The sequence below is a fragment of the Culex pipiens genome, chromosome 2, assembly GCF_016801865.2.
Source record: "Culex pipiens pallens isolate TS chromosome 2, TS_CPP_V2, whole genome shotgun sequence".
NCBI lineage: Eukaryota > Metazoa > Arthropoda > Insecta > Diptera > Culicidae > Culex > Culex pipiens.
The window spans coordinates 101,047,372-101,070,368 of NC_068938.1; the positions used below are offsets into that span (position 1 = coordinate 101,047,372).

The 22,997-nt window shown below is 38.4% G+C and overlaps 2 protein-coding genes across 6 annotated transcripts in view; one reads left to right on the top strand and one right to left on the bottom strand.

The window, feature by feature from the left end:
• LOC120413149 (uncharacterized) overlaps positions 1 to 11,882 on the top strand; it is a 52,000-nt gene extending 40,118 nt beyond the window's left edge. For both annotated transcript variants that reach the window (XM_052708869.1, XM_039573854.2), the window contains exons 3-4: positions 9,064 to 9,594; positions 10,492 to 11,882. In XM_052708869.1, coding sequence (XP_052564829.1) covers positions 9,064 to 9,594; positions 10,492 to 11,552 — 1,592 coding nt within the window. In that variant the 3' untranslated portion in view covers positions 11,553 to 11,882. The remainder of the gene's footprint in view (positions 1 to 9,063; positions 9,595 to 10,491) is intronic.
• A 3,326-nt stretch (positions 11,883 to 15,208) lies between these two features.
• LOC120413119 (uncharacterized) overlaps positions 15,209 to 22,997 on the bottom strand; it is a 64,114-nt gene continuing 56,325 nt past the window's right edge. For all 4 annotated transcript variants that reach the window (XM_052708871.1, XM_039573829.2, XM_052708870.1 and 1 more), the window contains 4 exons: positions 19,891 to 20,034; positions 19,739 to 19,834; positions 19,577 to 19,677; positions 15,209 to 16,680 (listed from right to left, as the gene is read on the bottom strand). In XM_052708871.1, coding sequence (XP_052564831.1) covers positions 15,498 to 16,680; positions 19,577 to 19,677; positions 19,739 to 19,834; positions 19,891 to 20,034 — 1,524 coding nt within the window. In that variant the 3' untranslated portion in view covers positions 15,209 to 15,497. The remainder of the gene's footprint in view (positions 16,681 to 19,576; positions 19,678 to 19,738; positions 19,835 to 19,890; positions 20,035 to 22,997) is intronic.

Here is a 22,997-nt window from a genome sequence, read left to right on the forward strand (position 1 = left end):
TATTTTTTTCTGTGTACCACCTGGTGCTAATATCTCATTTTTGCCAAAAGTGGATAGTAGCCGTTTTTTCAATGGTGGGCAGTTAAGTGATATCGATGTACTTTTTGGAAGCCGGATCTAAAAAATAGATGAAACTTGTGTACAGCCATTGTTGTGAGGAAGGCTCCAACCACATAGGTGGATTAAGTTAGTTTTTTAAATAAATTTTATGTACATCCAACTCAAAAGTGATGAGAATTGGTCGAACGGCTTAGTGTGATTAAAATGGGTATATTTCCCCTAATTACAAAAAAAAACTTCAAAAATGCAAATAGAAAAATATTCTTAGCTACCTGAACAAAATTATCAGAAATGGACAAACATGGTCACTATTTAATGAAATCCAAAATAACAATTTTTTTGGTCCTCATCCGAAAATTTGGCCGAAGACAACAAATCGATTTCAGATATTTTAAAATCCATTTTTTATGGACAGCTGCTAAACATGTATGAGCAAACCAATTATGAAAATGTCTTCTGTGGTCCTAGGGAAGCCACCCAAAATTGATAGCCAAATAAAGAAATACAACTGAAATCTATTTTCTGTTTTCGAGAAATGTACTTATACAAAGAGACAGTTTAGCTGTCGGCCACCATTGCTAGTACCAACCACTAGTGTCTTGCTTTTATCTACAAGGACTTCGCCGCCCTGGGCTCCTAAGTGTACGAGAGTATGGCATGAAGCGACGGCGCCGAATACCCATATTTACACAAAGAATTTTAGAGCGCCCGCCGCGGGATTCGAACCGGCGACCTCTGGATTGTGAGTCCAGTGCGCGGTCCGATTGATCCACACGGGCGGGACTGATCGTGTTTGGAATGTATTTTTTTCAGTAAGGACGCTCACATATAAATATAAAGATTTTAGAACCACTGCAACGGTTTAAAACCGAAGCCAAGTCACCGCCGACAGCACACAGCCGCTTTGATAATCAGCTGAACACTTTATTGATTTCATTAGTGAAACTCTTCCTCTCCTCAAGCAGATATGCTGCTGTAGCAGTAAGACAAATCAAACGATTTGTAATTTTCTCATCAACCACCGAGAGTGAACGATCGGTCATTTAGCTGTTTACGTTAAATGTATGGGATTGTGCGAAAACGTATTTTTTCTCAAGACAAATTATTCTTTGCAAATATCAAAGAAAAGTAACAGTGCAGATTTGCAAATGACCAGCTGATACTTGTTTGAAGTGAGCCAAACGTGTCATGGTCTTATTTGTAACACCGGCTTTTCCGGAGGCTTCGATGGCCATCACATTGAAAAAATGCAGAAGAAAGAACTGCCCAGTGAGCATCCAAGCCAACCAAGCCAAGGACCAGCAGGTGAATGTCGAAAAATTTATGAATGGGCGAAGAAGACACACGTGTAAGTGATATGACACCAAACGAGTTGTGCTTCTCAGGGGCGTTGTGTGCATTTACATTTTATGATGATGCGGGCTATTACCGCCACTTATTGAGAAGCGTTTATTTTGTTCGTTTGCCCTGAATGAGGTTAAGGCCAGAGCTGAAAATGTCAGGGGTCCTGACGCGAAAATCGGCGACGCATACATGATTTTTTCAGATCCATTCACTGAACCGCAAAACCGTGACATAAACAAACCCGACTCAGTCGTGAGTGCCCTAGCTCACTGAGCAGCTGCAATGCGAGGCTGTAGTCCACCAACGCTCATTCGACGTTGCAAGCACACACATAAAGAAACACGTTTTTACACAAAAAGTTGGTATTTATGCGTGGAAATGTAATTTTGAATATAAGTTATGGTTGTTTTAAGTGTTTTGCACAGTCTAGAACCATTCAATTGTTTAAAAATAGTCAAAATAGTGTTTAGAGAAGATTTTACGAGTCAGTCATACGACACGAATTGAGTGAGTGTAGCTCAATTTTTCACGTCTCTCATTCTCCAGCAGCCGACCGGCACGAGTCAGGCGGCAGTGGTTGAACGGACACAGTAGGCTTACAGTCAGATGCTAGCAGTGAACTGACATTTTGGTTTGCTTCATGTGTACGCTGGGTTGGAAACATTTTGCAGGCCTGGTTAAGGCATTGAGAATTGATTACCTTAGAGTTGAATAATGGGGTAAATTTTACTTTCATAATCGAGGAATATTTTCGCTTCCATTAGATCAATTCTGCCAACACTAAGAATCTCTTTGTATTTTTTTTACTTGTAACCGACAGTTAATTAAAAAAATCCTAAGTTCATTCATCACCAACCATCATCTTATCACAACAAATCAGTGTTCCCATAAGCAATCATTGCACCACCGCCAGTCGTCACAAGTCGATGTAACACCTGGTTCAATGCACTTTTCTCCACGTGAGCTGTCAGGTGAGAGAACGGCAAGAAAAAAAACTCATTCTAACCAGTTCCACGTTTCAACATTTCCAACTTCCATCACGTACATCACGCAACGCATTCCTGCCAGTTTCCATAGTTCACTTTTACCGCACACACAACATGAGAAGACCCGTTCCCAAGTGTCATCTGCGATTGAATGGGCAGGTTTTCCTCTTTCCAGTGGTCGTTTTTGAATCATACTACTATTTGCTTAAAAAATAAACTTGATTTGGTTTTTCTAAGATTTTTAAAGTTCAAAAATAAAATCAAAGTTATTTCACAAAAAAAATTCAAAATTATTCCACTAAGTGGATTCATCCAACGGGGTTTTCCCGATTATGTATCACGTGTGCATGTTTATTTCTCTTGATACTTCATCACCGAGTTTAGCCGATGATGTTGGATGCCACACCGCAAAACCACGCAACATCCCTCGCACGAGAAGAGAAAATAACTCACCGCAAAAAAACAGGTGCCAGCCACTATCACTAGATGGCATTACAGTCACATTTGGATGCCACAGAAGTAAGCAAAAAGCAATCCGCGGAAAATGTCTGCATAAATATTGGCTGCGGTGACTTCCCGAGTTAAAATAGTGGTTATTGGTGATTTTTAGTGTTCAAATTTCTGACTTATGCACAATTCTATTTTTTCTTATTAAATATAAAATTTGAAAAATTCTTCATCTTTTCACAAATCAACTTTTTTTGTATTTTATTAATTGGGTGAGACTTTACCCATTCAATCTCTGCGTAAAAAAATGTATTATGCATCATTAGTTTTTCCCAACAAGGCTTCCTTTAGTTTTGCGGGGTGGTTATACAAAATGGGCATGTAAATATTCGAAATTCAGTATCTTGGGAAGGAATTTTGTGATTGATTTGGTATCTTCAGCCAAATTATAGGAATATTCAGAAAAAAATGTTACACACAAAACAAATATCCAGTTTTTTTGTTTTGTTTTACTTTTCATCATTAAAAGTTGAATTCCCAAAATGCGTATCTTTTAACAATTTTTTTTATGTCTTCTGTAGTAACTTTTCAAAATGACGAAACCGTGGATGTAAATAAATAGTATATCCCAATTGCTCCAGTGACAGTTCAAATTGAGTAAGAGTAAGTTAGACTGCTTGTTTACATCCAAGATTTCGCGATGATAATTCACTACGGCGACTTGGAAAAGCATATGTTTGCAAAAAAATACTCATATTTTATTTTTCTGTCGAACCGTTTTAAAAATATGGGAGTTTTGGGCATTTTATATATTTTTTTCAAATTTTTCCAATTTAAAAATACTTTTAACACAAAAATTATTCCTGCATATTTTACATTTCGAAAGAATAGGCTCGTTGGAAAATACACTGATATAAGCTCTTTTTACCAAATTCAAATTTTTAGCTTTTTAAAGATTTTTTTTTTTTCAGGGGTGCTTTTCTTTCATAAAATAATTTAAACAACAAAAAAAATTATTATTCGAAAAAAACTGATATTGACTGCAAATTGAAAAAGTTGCCCCTTATCAAACAATTGAAACCTCCTTTTTGATTGCAAATTTGATTTTGCATCTAAAAATGATTTTTGAAATTTTGTGAGAATTTTTTCGATTTTTTGCCAAAGTCCTGTTCTAGATATTTTGTCATTCTTAACTCTAAACAAAATATTCCCTTAATAAAAATTTAAAATTAAGAATAAAATCATTTTTGGAATAAATATTTTAGTGAAAAATGTCAGATATAAAAAATCTAGAGAATTATACAATGATTATTATGTTAAAAAAATGGCAATTGTTTTCCTAAAGAGAAGCTGTTTTTTTATTTCTTCAATTACTGTTTCTACCCAAAAACATAGTAGCAATCCTCTTTGGTAAAGAATAAATATTTGCAGTATTAAAAAAAGAAAAAATGATTTTTTAATGTAAGCAAAACTAAAATTTATTGATAAATTTTATGTTTTATTTTTTAAATCTTCAAGAATTTTCTGTACTGCTAAAGGCTCACAAATACTAAATAACATAACAGCAATTCCCCACGAAAACAGCATGATTCGAGAAGAGAAAAATGTTCTCCGATTGGGCTCAATTTTTTTCTGGAGGATCCTTGGCCGAAATAATCAGACCCGTATTTTTTTTTGTTTGGCCATTAGGGTGACCTACGCCGTGTTAGGGTGGTCCGAAAAATGGCAATTTTCGTCGATTTTCGCAAAAACCACCTTTTAAAAAAATCATATCTCCACGCCATTTTATCCGATTTTAGCTGTCTTAGACGCAAAATAAAGGTGATTAGTTTGGCTATTTTGGGAAAAATAGTAAGAAGTTTCAAAAATCTAGCTTAACATTTGAAAAGGTCGTATGAAAACTTAAAATGCTGTTTTGAAGATCTCGGGACCAAAGAGCCTTTGTCTGAAAATATGTTTATCAGACTCCTCGAAAAATTTTACATCAGTTATGTTTTCAATACTCGGAGGTACGATTTTTTTGAAAATAAAAACTGGGTTTTCGACGCGCCACGCGCAAAAATGGGAAAATGTCAAAAAACGGGAAAAAATCGACTGTTTCACTAAAACTGCGATAACTTTAAAATTTCAGCGATGACCTATACATGTCAGGGTACCAAAATTTTTGTAATTGAAATACGCTACTTTTGGTACACTAACATGTATAGGTCATCGCTGAAATTTTGAAGTTATCGCAGTTTTAGTGAAACAGTCGATTTTTTCCCGTTTTCGTCATTTTTCCATTTTTGCGCGTGGCACGTCGAAAAACCCAGTTTCGTATCGTATCTCAGAGTATTGAAAACATAACTTCACCATTTTTTATACGTTATGTAAAATTTTTCGAGGAATCTTATAAAAATATTTTTAGACATAAGCTCTTCGGTCCCGAGACCTTCAAAACAGCATTTTTAGTTGTCATACGACCTTTTCAAATGTTAAGCTAGATTTTTGGAACTTCTTACTATTTTTTCCCAAATAGCCAAATTAATTACCTTTCTTTTGCGCATAAGACAGCTAAAATGGCGCGGAGATATGATTATTTAAAAAAAGTGTTTTTTGCAAAAATCGACGAAAATTGTAATTTTTCGAACCATCCTAGCACGGCTTAGGTCACCCTAATGGCCAAACAAAAAAATACGGGTCTGATTATTTTGGCTAAGGAACCACCAGAAAAATGCTACACCCAATCGGAGAACTTTTTTTCGCATCATGCTGTTTTCGTGGGGAATTGCTGATAAACAATAACAAACTTAAAAAAAACCACTTTGAAGGAAATCACCATATTTCAGTTTTTTTTTACCATTTTAGGCCTGAATTTTCAAAAAAAAAAATTGGTGAATGATGGGAAAATAATTCTTACGACCTTTCGAATATTAAAAGCTAGTTATGGAAATTTTCATTTTTGGGTCATGTATGACCCATCAGGCCTGAAAGGATTAAAGAAAAGGTTAAACAAAACGTGTCACAAGATGCTTCAAATATTATCACATAAATAGCTCTGTAGTTTTTTTTAAATAATAATGAATTCATAAAACTATGTATGTTTAATTTTTTTAATTTAAGAGTGCCATTTTTGAATAAAAAGCAAATATAATCTTTTGAAAACGTGTTCTAAAAAGTAACTAATTATTTTTCTATATAGTTTTCCATTTGTTATCAAATGAAATCGTGTATGAAATAACTCAGAAAGAAAAGAACAAGCATGTTTCCATTGAAAGTTGTGCAAACAATAAATTGGATGAAAATAAGATCAAATCCGACTGACAATAGGATGACAGAAATGTATGATGCCAGACATATGAGATTTTTTTTCGCCCCTCGTTTTTTTAAGGAATATTTTGTAGGGGGATAGACAAAACTGTAAATAAAATATGAGTTGACCTTAGATTTTTCATAAGTTATGCAGGAAAACGATTTTGTAAAGTATGTAAAGTTATTTCAAAAAGTTTTTCTAAGGTACGCCAAGATCTGCTTGCCCTATCAAAATTGAAAAGCACTTAAAAGGTTATTTATGCATTTTTAAGCTGGATCTCAGATATTTTGGTGCAATTTATGTCTGTGCACTCGACTAACAATTTGTTGGACGGGCAATCAAAATATTTGTTTAAATAGGTTAATAATTTTGAAGGTCTGACAACCCCACTTACCTACCTAAAGTTATTAGTATCTGAAGCTAAATTTATTGATATTTATTTTGATATTTTGGATAAAATACCGTCATCATGGGTGACATTGGATCTGAGGGGTATGACTGGGTCATACAAAAATGCAGAAATTTGTATGGTTCAATATAACCCCCAGACCCCATGTCACCCCTAATGTCGGTACTTTATAAATGTAAGAAGGCAGCAAACACCTTGTAGTAGATTAACGACGAATGAAAATGATGGTCTTGCCCTAGGGGGTGTACAGAATTAAAATAATTAACGTTCGTCAATATATTGACGTTGTTATTTATATACTGGTCAATAGATTAGTGGGTCTCGTGGCGCAGGGGTAGCGGCTTCGGCTGCCGATCCCGATGATGCTATGAGACGCGGGTTCGATTCCCGCCTTATCCACTGAGCTTCTATCGGATGGTGAAGTAAAACGTCGGTCCCGGTTTCTCCTGTCTCGTCAGAGGCGCTGGAGCAGAAATCCCACGTTAGAGGAAGGCCATGCCCCGGGGGGCGTAGTGCCAATAGTTTCGTTTCGTTTTCAATAGATTAACGAAAATCGCGATGACCTACATTTGCACACCTTGATTTGACATTTGACAGAAGGAAACAAAAATAATTTTGGCGAATAAAATAAACAGAAATAAACCATACAGTTCGGCATTTTTAACAGAAAAAGGCCATGTTCAGTCCCAGATTGGCCAAATTCGGTCGTAGAAAGTGAGAGCTTCCACTGAAATGGAGCATTTGGCGTTTCGACCGGGTTTGACGAAAATCCTCCAGTAGGAGAGGTGCCCTGAAAGTAGGCGAAAGCAGAAGATTTGGTTCGAGGAGGTGGAGGAAATATCAACGGTATCATCCGTGATTTTCCGGGTTACCCTTCAATAAAAAATTGGACGGGATAAAAGAACCGTTCTGCTAGCGGCCATGACGATGATGATATTCAAATAGTTTCCTCTTGCCTGGTGGAAAAAGAAGGCAACCTGTCGATTGTTTCCTCGCTTTCCGCTGCCTGGTTTAAGTTGGCCACATTTTGTGATCGGATTTGAAACATGTTCCACGGTCCACGTAGGTTTGGAACCGAGATGAGTCATAATACTACACTGTGGTATTAAACGGAAAGATGTTCCACTTCCGCCACTTAGAGGATGTTGCGGAAAGTCACCGGTGCCAAAGAGTTTTTGCTTAGCGCTTTGAGAGTCAGGTTATGTTATCCGTCCTCAGCCAGGGTCCTTAGAAAAGGAGAAGCTTTCTCCGTGTTCTACTTTTTTATCGAGGGGTCATTTTTGATTCTTAAATGCTGGAGGAAGCAACGGGACAGGATATAGCCACCGGAACTTGGTTACTTTTGCCACAGGTGGAGAAGGTGGAGGGACGTAGCGGAATCAGGAATCCGCTCCACTGTATTTTCTTTTTTTAGCGTTTTCAAAAGTAACAAGACCTGACCATTCTTGATCGACGGAGCATTATCCGGACTGTACACTCTGAAGAAATGTTCAATTCCTGCCACTTATAAATGTACCTCCGGAATTTCCATGAGCCTCCTCACCGTCAAAATGTTTTGTGTTTATGTTCGGTTTGACATTACTATTTGACAGTGATTCAAGGAATCACAAAACCAGGTGAGGTTGCGTTAAAGTATTGACGAAATATTAATATGTTAACAAACTATTATTAGTCTATCGACCAAGTTGTCCTGCCCCTAGGTCTTGCCCATAAATCATTGTGTACAACCCTGAAACATAGATGTTCGATTCTTTTTCTTTGACTTCTTCATCTTACTGAGGAAAAACTAAAAAAAATACTCGTAAATTGAACTTCTTTACGGTACACATCAATCAAAGCTTTTGCACCAAGATTTTTGTTACAGACGTTTTAGTATCTTCAAAATTACGAAATCTTTCGATATGATTTTTTATTCATCCCCTAAAGTACTGCCTTCAAAGTTATTTACAAAAATTTTGACTATTTTTACAATTAGATTGTTGCAGAAGTTTAACAATTTTGGAATAAAAAGACAACAACTTCCTTGGTTACTGTGTACCCTAAATTTGACCTCCTAGACCCACCTTCACCTGTACATATCGACTCAGAATCAAGTTCTGCGCAAATGTCTGTGTGTGGGATGTTAATAAAAAAAAAACTGTCACTCGATTATCTCCGGACTGGCTTATCGGATTTTGATCGTTTTGATCTCATTGATTTGATCCATACAGTAGATTTATAAACGTATTTTTTTTTTCTTGTGATAAAAATTATTTTTAAAATAATACTCCAAACTTTCCTACTCGGGTATCCTCAAGCAACTCCCGTACAAATCCATAAACTGTGGCTTATGCTGTAATGCCAATAACAATAGCTGGACAAGTCAGGTAACTTTACCTGGCAACCCACTCCGATTCGTCGTTGGTGGTTAATATCAATTTCAAGTGTATGTGCCAATGGCCTCTTATCTTGTGGGGAGGATGGATCCTTGAGCTGGGTTTTGTGGTTTTACATTTTTCACTATTGCAACTTATTTTTCCCCCCAGATAACAAAAACCGGCCCCTCTTCTCCCCCCGCATGGAGTACAACGAGTGGCTCCCGGTGGGTCGCGGTGACCCGCTGAAGAATGACCCCACGTACGACTACAGCCCGCCGGTGCTGGACCGCGTTCGGTACTGGTCGGAGAACCTCGCCAACAAGGACAAGGGCAACGACATTCTGCTGCTCGGAGTGCCATCGAAAAAGGCCAGCAACCAGCAAAAGGCCATCGTAGAACAGCAGCAGCAGCAGCCTCAGCAAGTTCCGTGGGGGTCAAACAGCGGGCCAATGAGGCGAAATTACTACCACCACCAGATCAACCAGTTACCAACGGTGTTGATGCCACCGCCGCTGAACAACCACCTGCAGCCGGACGGCGGGGATGGGTATCTGTGGACGCAGGCCAGCACACATCAGGCGCAGCGGTACGAAGGACTGCCCCAAGGGGAGGGCTTCCGGTATCGGCCGCAGCCGGGGCCGATTCCCCAGCAGCAACATCAACCGCAGCCACATCCTGGGCATAGCTTCCAGTATCAGGGTGAGTTTTTTTAAATTGCTTATTGAGTTTATTAAAAACTACATCTTTTAAAAGAATAAAAATTAGGACTACAATAACCATGCTAAAAATTAACACATTTTTTTTAAATAATCTAGGCATAAGAAATTACCTGCAAGTAAAAGCATTTTGTAAACAATTTAGAATTTCACACATGTTTAGGTTTTCGGCTTTGAATTAATTCTGATAAAGCAAAACACAGTGGCATATCCCTAGAAGCACTAAGCACTATAACTAAGCCAGAATTTTGTTTGGTTCAAATTTGGATTTTTAGGGGAATAAAATGAAAAAAGTACCGTTTTCCCCATACTAACGTGCCCAAAATCCAACACAAAATTGAAATCGAATGGGCACCTCGAATTCTCAACCGAATTGGCTGAAATTTTCAGGAGAGCTTCTACACTGAAATTAAAAAAAAGTACCAAATTTCTAAATTCTTGGAATTTTGGCTCCTTTCCTTATTTAGTAATTGGGTTTTTTGGATTACTTAATAAGAAAAGGAGGCAAAATTCCTAGAATTTAGGAATTTGGTACTTTTTTTATATTTCAGTGTAGGGATATGCAACTATGATTTTCTGGCCGCCTCAACTTTTGGCATTTGTGACGCACCCTATTAGACAGCCAGTTCATGAAGATCTTGAAAACTAAACAAATCTGGAGTTTTTTTTTTTTTTTTTTTTTTTGAAAAGGTCCAATAAACCAAATCTCCAGTTTTTGCTTTTTGGGTGTTTTTAAAACCGCCTTGATTCAGGGGTATTAAAAAATACCCAAAAAGCAAAAACTGAAAATTTGGTTTATTGAACCTTTTCAAAATTAAAACTCCAGAAATGTTTTGATTGGAATCAGCTATAACGCTACACAAATTTTTCTCTTTTCCAGGTCCAAAGTACACCGAACCTCCCATGTACCACATGAACTCGTTCCACCAGCAGGCCGTCCACCCCAGCCAGCAACAGTACACGACCACACTGCGGCTCACAACTCCCAACGACATCGGCCACGGCAACCCCAAGAAACCGATCCTGCACACGATCCTCCAGAACGAGAAAGCCTATCCGTTCACCAAAACCGCCATGACCAACACCATCACCGAGTACACGTCCAGCTTCTACAACCCGCAGAACATCAACGCGATGGCCACGACCATCATCCACCCACCGCAGACCACCGAGTACCTGACGGCCGAACCCACCAAGGTGTTCCCCACGGTCAGCACCTCGATGAAGGCACCTTTCGTAACGCCCGCAACGTATGTTTCGCCAATGACCTCCACGACGACGACGACCACGACGACCAGCACCACGATGCGACCTTACCAGCAAACCATGGACCCCGTGCTGGCGCAGTTCAACCAACCTCCACGGCCGGTGGCCCCACTCTACCTGATCATCGAAGGTCACTCCAAGGTGAAAACGTACGGACTCAACAACAACGACACCCTGATGCAGCTGCCCAAGCTGGTTCCGGTGATCGGTTCCGAGGATCCCGTCATCCGACACGTGGTCAGTCGGGACGACACCGGGGACGCGCTGCAAGTTCCGCACGTAACGATGAAACCTTCGACGACGACCACCACGACAGCAACTCCACCCACGACCTCCAAAACACCACCGGCGGAACCGTCCACCTCCGATGAAGAAACCAGCGAGGAAAAGTCCGCCGTCAACTCGATACTCAGCCTGCTGGACGCGTCCTTCGGAAACTTCCTGCTGAACGGCGAGTCCGGTGGAAACTCGCTGGACAGCGGTGAAAGCGACAAGGACTCGAAGGCGCGGCGGAACGCTCGAAGTGCCCGAGAGCCGGAAAGCCAACAGGTGTACGTGATAGGCTCCTTCCAGGTGGGGGATCAGCAGCAGGAAGCGACCGGAGACGGCTACCGGAGGGGAGATGTGTTCGACGAAACGAGTGCCAGCATTGATCGGGATGCATTTAGACAGTGACCGGACGCGATTATGGACGATTGTTAAGTTTGAGCAACCTGGAAAGTTTGTTGGGAGAGCCACGCTGTTTTTGGGAGTGGCAAATTTCTTGTTGAATTTCATGTGACCATTTGTAAATAGAAACAATAAAAAAAACTAGCCATTAATTTTGACTACTTTTAAGGATTGAGTGAGCGAATTTATTCATTGGCAGCTTCTTTTGTAGGGGTTTTATGTTATACAGGTTCTCAGCGATGTTTTTCACGAGAAAATAACGCAAATAGGAGGAAGTCTGCTTTGTAGAAAACTCTTTGGATTAGGCTGGTTTTGAATAAAGAAATGTGAGAGTAAATAAAAGCAAGTGTTTTCATTCTTTCACTCCGAATGCATTTTTTACAGGCACACCAGGGGATTTGGAAAACGGGAACTGTTGATGATTTTTTAAAAGGGATAAGGGAAAATCCCCCCAAGTAAGTTTCACTAGAAGTTGGGTGAATTTTGAGAAGGTAACTGGTTTAAAGTGCACTATAACTTGTGGACGGTTGGAAAATCTGCTTTTTTGGTAATAACGCCTGCGCACTATGCGAGGTATAACTGTATCTGATAACCCTATCACAAGTTATGAGTGACTGAAGCTTATTTTTAAAATTTTAATGTCGGCTATTGCTACATATTTTTGAAAAAAAAATACTACACCAACGAGGTAGATAAAGTTTTTTCGTTGATTAAATGTGTTTCCACAATTTGTAACATTACGTAACGCATGCTCAAAAGTGAACAAAAGATGAGTGACTACCCGCTAAGAAATTTAACGCCCCGATCGACCTTCGTCTACTCCAGCGATTCTCAACGGGGGTACCGGGCCTACTTGATTTACACGGCAGGGGGTACCAGGCTAGAATAAGGTTGAGAATCGCTGGTCTACTCGATTTTGTTCAACCATCAGACTCGTCGGGGCGTTACATTTCCGAAAGAGTACAATCTCATTTTCTTTGCCTACATCAAGGAGATTTTCAGTGCTAAGCGTTACGAAATTGTCTTTCCACAGATTATTATGTTGTGTACAGAGTAACCTCCTTTTTGCGGATGTGCTACGTTTTGTAATAAGCCGTTTTCTCTGGAATAACGTTTCGTTATTTTATTTAAATTTAGTACACATATTTCTTTTTTTGTTATGATTTGTAATTTGGCGATTTCTCTAACGCAGCAATGTTGCCTTATTGTAAAGCAATTTATACAAATCTTTTTTTGAAGCTTACTATTTTTTTAATTCATGGATAATGTTGGAATAAAAAGCGTAACTCTTCGGCGTAAAATGAAGTTTATGTGTGATGAGAAATTCTCCAACAAAACCGGAAATTTATTGAATTTCGTTTGCTTCAAACTTTGTGAGGTCCTTCCCAATGAATAAAGAAGCCATTTTGTTGCATTGGTTGCCACATGCAAGTTTCCATTAAATTTTGGCACATACAAAATTGTACGTAAATATTCAAAAATTTGGGAAATGGATTGTTGGTGAAAAAAACTTAATTTAAATTTTCCGTGTACAGTTAAATCTCGCATAGCGCGGGCGTTACGCTTTGTATTTCGTCGATTACTCGAAAACGCCCGTGTGGATCAATCGGACCGCTCACTGGACTCCAACCCAGAGGTCGCCGGTTCGAATCCCGCGGTGGGCGCTCTAAAATTCTTTGTGTAAATATGGGTATTCGGCGCCGTCGCTCCGTGCCATACTTTCATACACTTAGGAGCCCAGGGCGCCGAAGTCCTTGTAGATAAAAAGGAAGACACTAGTGGTTGGTACTAGCAATGGTGGCCGACAGCTATAAAGTCAACTTCGTTTTTTTTTACTAAAAAACGACTTAGGGAAAATATACCCATTTTAATCGGCCGTTCGACCAATTTTCATCACTTTTGCCGTTTTCCGTTATTAAATCAACATTTTCAGATGTATCAACAATGGAGAGTTGCTTGCTCACTTTCATTTGAGCTATTTATTACTTTGGAGCAGTCAAAAACACATTATGAATGCTGTAATTCATGATCAAAGTGCTGATAGGCCGATAATAGAAATAGGCTGAAAAAGGGTATAGTTCCCCTAATATATTTGCAATCTATCTTAAGCTTTTGCTTCGTCTTGTTCCAATCTACAATTAGCTTCAAAAAGATAGCAAAAATATTAAGTCGTTTTTGAGTAATCGACGAAATACAAAGCGTAACGCCTGCGCACAATGCAAGGTTTAACTGTACCTGTTTTTTTTCTAAATAGACCTCTCCTCCTCAACTTTTCAAAATCGATCCATCAAAAGTTACAGGTTTTTGAATATCCACGTACATTATTGCATGGACCAATTGTAAGTGTGAACGAATGGCACAAATTGCGGCCTGGGTTCGATCCCAGAAGGCCCCCTGGCATTTTCGAGACGAGATTTGTCTGATCACGCCTTCCGTCGGAAGGGGAAGTAAATGTTGGCCCCGGTCTAACCTGTGCCTAGAGGTTAGGTCGTTAGCTAAGTCCAGGTGTTGGAGTTGTCTCCCTGATTCCTGTCCCGGGGGAGTCGCTTGTAGGCAGTTTTACTCACAATCCAAAGGTCGTCAGTTCGAATCCCGGGGTGGATGGAAGCTAAGATGTAAAAAGAGGTTTGCAATTGCCTCAACGATCAAGCCTTAGGACACCTAGTTTCGAGTAGGAAACTCGCAATCGAAAACGCCAAGGCAAAGCTGTAGAGCGAATAATTTGATTTGATTTTTTGATTTAAAAAATAACTCCTGAATTGTTCTTGCAAAAATAAATTTCATGGGTATTTGTCCCTGTTTTGGGCCTAGTACCTATTTTAGGTCTACCAAACTTAATTCAACGAAATTGTGCCAATCACCAAATCTGGCAGGAATCTGCCACTTGAGAATGATTCGTGCTGTCATTATCTTCATTTCGGTGGGCAAGAATAAGTCACGTTTTCTTCGTAAATTATAAATAATGCAATAAATATATCACTCTTCACTTTTTTCTTGGCAAATTGCTACTTGCCCATTAGGTCAACAATTTTCACCACTTTTGCATACCGCTTGTTGACACTCAGCGTCACGGTTTTCATCGCTCAGCTCATGAATGAGAGCCGTCCCCTGAATCTCCAACCACCGGAAATGTGTTTTTATTGGTGGGTTGCACAATCCCATTGCAACAACAATCACAAAACTGCCACAAAATCAAAAAAAAACTGATTAATGTTGTTTGTCCATATCGGAGAGAAAAAATCAAGACCAAAGAACCGTGAGCAGGATACTCTGACTGTTTACTTATAATGTTTTGGTCATCATAAAAAAATGTTCAGAAATGTAATTCAACATTTAAACTGAAGAGGAAGAAACATTTTGGATTGTGCATCTGAAATTGTTCAAATTTCAATGTTATGTGTGTGGTCCAATCCAATACCCGCTGGCCGGCAGAGAAATTATGGAAAAGTATAGTTTGTATTAGACTTTTTGGTAATGCTGATACAACTTATCTCAATCCCCGGTGCTCGATGGTGATAGCTTCTTGATGGTGATTTTTCAAAATAATATTTTCTATTTGTTTTTTTCTGACATTTTTAAGAGGGAGCAAAAATTTAGGTGAATACTTTATCGGCCTAAACTGTGATATCGCAATAAAAAAAACGAATTGTTCAGTTTAAAAGTTATGTTTCGTTGCATTTTATTGTCTTTGTCTCTATACAGTGTATTGTTCTTAGGTTTTACAAGGTAACTGTGACACTATTGATTCTTTGTCTACTTATACGTGATGTCCTCGTTGCACCACTTCTGTTTCTTCAATTTTATTTTCGAGTATTATTTCTTCGCTTCACCGCCCTACATTTGTAACACTATCGCGTCTCCTAACCACTAAATAAATATATTATCTCGTAAAACAACTCTCTCGTCTATGCACATTTCCCGGTCCCGGCCCCCTTCTCCTCCTCCTCTCCCTCACAGCGCCACATCCCGGTACTTCCGGAAGTCGTCCGACTCGTTGCCCAACGACTGCCGGCTGTTGTTTGCACTGTTGAGGTACGCGTTGCTGTACCCATAGCTGAGCGTCGAGTGGGTCGCACTGTACGGTGCCGCCATCCCTCCACCTCCTGGTCCCATGCCGTGGTGCATGTGATGACCGCCTCCTCCGTGCATCGCGTGATGAGGTGCGGCAAAGTAGCCACCACCACCTCCTCCGTTGGCCATTCCGCCGGGAGTGCCTGCCGCCGGTGGGAAGTTGTTGTGGTGCATGTGGTACATGTGGTACGGGTGCATTTGGTGGGCGTAGTGGAAGTACGCCGGTGGGTACGCGCTGTAAGCCGGGTTGTACGCGATCACGTTCCACGGATTGAGCGCGTAGTTCTTGAGCAGGTTGTTCCCGTACCGATACTGAGCAAAGTCGTTCTTCTTGTATGGCAGTGGTGACTCGGACAGGGTGATGTTGCCGAGGTTCTCCAGCGAAACGCAGTTCCGGCCAAGGATCTTGCTGGTTTTGTTGGACTCGATCGTGTAGTAGATCGGATCGTTGACCGCACCCGACGTCGGGTCGGTATTCATCTCGATCACACTGTTGCTGTCTTTGATGCCCTTTCCACTTTCATTGAGCTTGTTGTTGATCTTGTTCTTGAGGTTGTTGTTCAACACGCTACTGCTATCCGTCTCATCCGTTCCCTTTCCCTCTTTGGCTGGAGCTTTCTTCTCGATGTTGTTGTTATTGTTGCTAGATCCTAGAAATTTGGGCGGAAAAATGAATCGAAGATCCAGCAGCGATTGCGTCTTTTTGCACTCCGGACCAAGCGCCGGCGGCGGAGGTCCAATGTATTGCGACGGGTTCAAACCGAATATACTAGCGTTGAACTCGCTCTGAGACCCGTACAGATTGTTATACGCCGTGTACTGCTGCACAATGTCCACCGAGTTGGTCTCAACGCCAGGAACGTAGCCCGGGTTGTCAAACCCGGTCGACGGTCGGCGGCTCATCTGGCTGCGTTTGCTCGCCCGCAGCGAGTTCAGTCCGTTGGTGGTGAGGGGTGCCCCCACCGTTGTTCCGTTAAACGGCGTGGTCGGTGTCGGGGTCGTCAGCTGGAGACGTGACGCGAGTGATTCCAGCTGCGAGAGGACCTTCTTCTCCTGGCGCCATCTGGAAGGAATGAAAAAAATAATGAGAAGCTTTATTTAGACAACTTCTTTGTTACTCAAGTTTACATTGAATTTTGAAGTTTAAAAAAAATGTTTCTTTTACCCTCTGATTTTTCGGACCGATTTTAAAGGACAAGCGAGGCAAAAACTTTGAAAAATATTTGAAACAGTCTCCTTGAGCGTTCAATTTTCCGGGGTTACAAAATTCCCGAGAAATTTCAACTTTAAGAAAATATATATTTATTTTTTAATTTTATATGCTGTCTTTCAAATCGTACAAAATCAATATATTAACATTCGTATTTTTTGTTGAGAAGTATTTATCTTGATCCGGGTTCGCAACGACTGATTATTTTTAATCTTTCTGGTTTTTGGCGAGCAGTCTTGTCGAAAAAGAAAAAAACAGATTTTCTCTACTTCACCGACGTTTCGGCCTTTATTTTGAGGCTCTGAGGAAGGTCTCAAAATAATGGCCGAAACGTCGGTGAGTAGAGAAAATCTGTTTTTCTTTTTCCACAAGACTGCTCGCCAAAAATTAGAAAGATTGAAGTATTTATTAATATTCAGCGATTCCCCACGAAAACATCATGGCAAAAAACAAACATGCTCGGTTTGGGCTCAACATTTTTCTTTATTTTTGTTTGACAATTAGAGTGACCTACGCCGTGATAGGGTGGTCCGAAAAAAGGCCATATTCGTCGAATTTCGCAAAACCCTTTTTTTTTTAAAAAAATCATAACTATACGCCATTTCAGCCGATTTTTGCTGTCTTATTTGCAAATGAATGGTGATAAGTTGGCCTTTCATAGAAAAATAGTAAGATGTTTCAAGAATCTAACCTAACTGATAGGGTCGTAAAAAACTTTAAAATTACGTTTTGGCGGTGTCTGGACCAATTAGCCTATGTCTGTAAATATTTTTATCGGATTCCTCGGACATTTTTCGCAAATTACTAAAAACGGGAGGAGATAAATAACCCGATTCCGATATATGATTTTTTTAAAATAAAATTCGAGTTTTTCGACGCACCGGACGCAAAAATAGAAAAATGACGAAATCGGCAAAAAACAACTTTTTTCACTTAAACTGCGATCACTTGAAAATTTCACCACTCGAAATCGACTTTTTCTGATCAAGCTTAAATTTAGTGGAGCTATTGATACTATCAAAACATGTAAGAATCCCGATTTTGGACCAAATTGGTCCACCCCTTCTTTTTTGACACCGCCCTCAAAGTTTTGCGTTTTGCGTATTTTTTTTAAACCTCTGCTTTTAAGTGGCCATATCTCGGAAACAAAAAATGATAGAGCAAACGCGATACATTTTGCATAAAAAACGAACAAACAAATCGTCCAATGTTTTATTCACAATTCTGGAACCGCAAGCTTAAAAAATCGTTATCTCAAGAGATTTCAATTTGCCCAACATTCGAAAACTTGATTCTTATGTAAAATCGTCTGGAGAACACGATGTTGAGGTTTAATTCAAAATTGAATCGCGTGTATATTGAGAAAATTGCATGTAAAGTTTTCAATTGCGCAAAATGCATCAAAGTTTGATTCCAATCGAAAATCTGCACCACCAAATGTGAGCTTAATCAGAAAAAGTCGATTTCGAATTTGTACTTTTTTGGGTACGAAAACTTTCGTCATTAGTTCAGCTAATGAATGAATAAATAATAATTGAATTTACCTTAAAAATCTGACTTATCGTGCTTTTTTACTTGAAACACTATTTCATGAAACCACAACTCAAAGTTTTCAAATATTTGAAGCGAGTTTTTGAAATATGTTTGCATTCTTTAGGCACCTTTCATATGATACGAAGTTGTTTTTAATGGTTTTTTTATGGAAATAAATGACTTAGCTTATAAGAACGTTCATAGTTCAAAAAGTGGTTTAAATTGAACGTTACAAGTTTTTCATATTTAACCCTTATACGCCCTTAATTTCTCAAATACTATTAAAAAACACTTCTTGCTCAACTCTCTTTGATTTTTTTATGATAACAAATTTTATTTTCTTCCAATTTGGTCACGGTAAACAAAAACGTTAAAAAAATCTCAGTTTTGATCTTAGTCGGAAGGAGTTAATATCTTATTTTCAAATGATAAATGTTACAACAATTTTCATTAAAAAAGGTTACTAAGATTAAATTAGTTTATTTTCATTTCATAATAAATCAATTTTTGTTGCTCAACAAATAAGCAAGATCTATTCTCAGTTTTGAATGCTTCAGAATTAACTATTATCTGAAATAATCCATGAGATGAATTTTACAGACGGGCTGATTAGTTCAATATGAAAAGTAGAATCAAGATAGGTTCTCTCATTAATTTAATTTGTAAATTTTCAAAACATTGGTGCCAAAAAGTTAAGAAAATGAAAAATGTAATTTCGGGAATTCCCGGGAAATTTACAAATTTCCCGGGAAGCGGGAAATATTTTTTTCGTGAAATTTCGGGAATTCCCGGGAAACGTATGCTCGGAACGGGAAATTTGACGCTCTAACTGCTTGTACTAAGCATTTTAAATTATACCTTTTACAAGTGTAAATTTTTGGAGACAAATTTTTACAGACCCAAGAAATTATGATAATTTTTATATTAAGTTGTATTGAGTATTGAGTTTATAATATTTCATGAGAACCCTTTATGTAAATATACCAAAATTTTCCAAACTTTCCAAAATCCGAAATTTTTAAATTAGGTAATTTTGCTCAACATGAAAAATAACCCGAGATTTTGTAAGTTGAGTAACGTGAAATAACAGTTTTTTTTTAAATCTATTTTATAGTTTTTTGGTAAGAACACAAGTCCAAACATTAATCAAAAATTCAACAAAAAAAAATTGTTTTGATTCTTTCAAAACATGTTCCTGTTTGTTTTTTGTTATTACCTCAGAGCAGTCGGGATGACACAAAGAAGTGCCAAGCAGTTGACTATTAAACGTACTAAATAACCTATTAATTCCGTTAGTCCGTGCGCTGACTGCAAACCCTAAAAAATTAAAAAAGGTTATTCTAAATTCGTTTTCAAACATGTGAATAGATATCCTTACCCAATACTGAATAGTCATGTACATGACAAGCGCCAGCTCCGGCACCGACAGCACCCCAATGATGATTGACCAGCTGAGCAAACCCCACGAGATTCCCTGGAGAAATAGGTAAATTTAAACCAAATCAAAACCTAAAGAATAACTTAACTAACCGTCGACAGTCCATGGATGAGAATCGCTGATGAGATAAACAGGATAAAGTACTCGGCACACAGAAGATACGACGGAATCGGCAGGGTACCCTTGGCCTCCAGTATCCACGAGACCTCGCAGGAAAACGCCACCAGGTAGGTGATCTGGGAGGTGGGAAAGAAGTAAAATTATCAAGTTGGAAATCAAAGATAGTTGCTATTGGGTAAGTGCTTGGGAAGGCACGGTCTGGTCTAATTAGTTGATCCGAGATTAGCGATGGACACAATGCACAATGGCTCAACACCAGAAGCACAAGCATCTGCACTTCCGAGTTTTGCGTTGTGCAACTGTGCGTAATGATTTGCAGATAACTTTTATTTAATATCAGGTTTTCTTGGAATGATAGATAGTTTCCCAACACGAGAAAGCTCACTGAATTGTATGTTTTGGGCTTGTATAATTTTATGAGTTATGCAATAAATTTGTCATGATTACGTAGTTATTATTTTGAGTTCACTAACTTAGTAAAAGGTTATTACAAAATTAACTAAATTAACCACCAATTGAAAATAATCAAAAGCTTAAATTCTGATTTTTCCCAAGATGCACAAAATAAAGTTAAATGCATCATTACAGTCTTGCTACTGTCAAAAATTTGCAAAATATTCTAAAATGAATTAGAATATTTTTATCTTATTTTTACTCTTATTTCGATCTGCGGCCCAAAAATTGTCTTCTTTTTTGCGCAAAATCACTATTATCCACTGATGCGGCTATTGGCCTTTTAAAATGGCTTAGGTTTATTGTATTCAGTTCAGCAAAATAACATGGATAACATTTGATTCTTTTTTTTTTACTCCCAACAAAAAAGTGACCCAATCTAATGATCTAAATCCACAAGCTTCAAGTTTCCTCATAAAAAATAAATTTCCCAACAACGCCAAAATTGCAGGGTTAATGATCCTCAACCCCCTTAAAACGTTTCACCCACATCAGGGCAGTTTGACCTACACCCACTGCATGAGTCATGAATAGAAAACGTAGGACAGCAAAAAAAAACAAACCAAAACAAAAAATAACAACGTTTCCCGAAACACCGACGCTTCTTCGTCTGCGGCTGAGCCGGCTTTGGCCATGTTGTTGAACCGCGGGCAACACCAACACCGGCAGAGTTTAATTGCCCAAATTGGCCTCCAAACCAGCCTCTGCCGGCGGCCAAGATTTGCAATATCTTCCGTTGAATTGGGTGAATTTTGTGAAAAGATTTTAATAAATTATTGTTCGGCTTAGCAAAATGAGGAAATTCTTCAGAAAATATACAATAAAAACATGAATTTCAAATGAATTTGATGTCTTTTATTTGAAGAATTATCAAAACAATCAACTAAAATATCATGAAATGAACATTAACTTCATAATTACAGTATCAAACTTCACTATTCTACGGTTGTGCTTTACATTGTTGAATATTACGACAACCGGCGTTCGTTCCAATACCCGCAGACAGCCACACACACACATACATCTTCCAAAATTAATAACACAACAGCGCACACCACATGCATTCATTTTAGCATTTCCGAACAAACGAGCGTAAAATTTCACTTTTGACCGAAATTTCACCACGCGTAAGCCCGTGTGCAATTGTTAATTGTTGACTATTGAGTGATCACCAGCTGACTGACTGACTGACGTCGTTGTACGTGTACGAATGCCGGCCTGACCTTAATAGACACATGGCTTATCATATCGAATTGGTGATGGTGGAGCAGGTTTTTTTCCGTGGCTTTTCACTTGAAATATGGCGAAAAAATGCCGACCATAAAACCAAAAACTGCAAGCCAGTATAGTTTATTGTGAGTCATTAAAACTAGATGAACATAGCTTTCGTGTGGTAGAAAAAAAGGGCAATAAAGTTCAATACTCTTGGGCACCTCTTGCATTCAATAATGCGAAAGGAAAACTTAATAGTTGGTTGTCCAATATTTTTGAAGCGCAATGTTTTGATCAAAATCGATGGCGGTTTTTATCTCATCAATTGATAACTTTTGATTTAATTAAAAGAAATACATTTTGCTCAAATTACTAGACATTTGTTTTCTCTTCATGTGTTTGCCTATTAAGATATTATTGCATTTTTATTACTATGATCATGAATAGAATCATGCAAATAAACTTAACATGCTAACAAAAATATTCTTGAAGACATTTTTAAAATTTTCGGGTGAGTGATTGTTTTGTTCTAAATTAGGGCTGCCCAACCTACGGCCCGCGAAAATTGTTCAAGAACTGACCCTTAAGACGGTATTGAATAAATAAGTTGAGTGTTTAATAAAATAAAAAAATAAGAAGTACGATATAAAATTTTCCCATTTCAGAACAGTTCTATTTTTTAGCTCTAGTTTGATTCTTTTCTATTCTAAATTGATATTTTTTAAATAAATTCTTCGATGTACCGTTTTTATTTGGCTGTGTAAGCGCCAATGTATATTATTTGTTTAAAAGCAACGATATTAAAGTATTACAACAACTGCTAATAATGTTTCAGAGATGGCGAAAAAGATTCCACTTGGTGCAGGTGGGATTTGAACCCACAACTGATCAACGGTACTGATCCGCGTTACCAATTATGCTACTGCGACCGGTGACAAATTTGTTGTCTATTGGTGTACAGCACAATCGAATGTCGCGTATTGGATTTCAAAGCTTTCCCATACCAATTGTTTCTCTTTCTATCCTTCTCTTCCACACTACCGTCGTTGCTATTGTATCTCAAATTCTCGCTGAGAAGAGTCTATTTATAGAACTAACTTTGTATTCTACCCCTTCGACAGGAGGACATTTAGCTTCTCAACCGGTGGTTAGAATGTCGGATCAGTACCGTTGATCAGTTGTGGGTTCAAATCCCACCTGCACCAAGTGGAATCTTTTTCGCCATCTCTGAAACATTATTAGTAGTTGTTGTAATACTTTAATATCGTTGCTTTTAAATAAATTCTTCGATTGAATAAATTACAACAGAAAACAAAATTATCTATTTTGGAAAAATGTGAATCAATTGATAAAAAAATATTGTTTATATTGTAATTGTACACAGTAAAAAATAATGTAAATTTGGAAGCTGTGA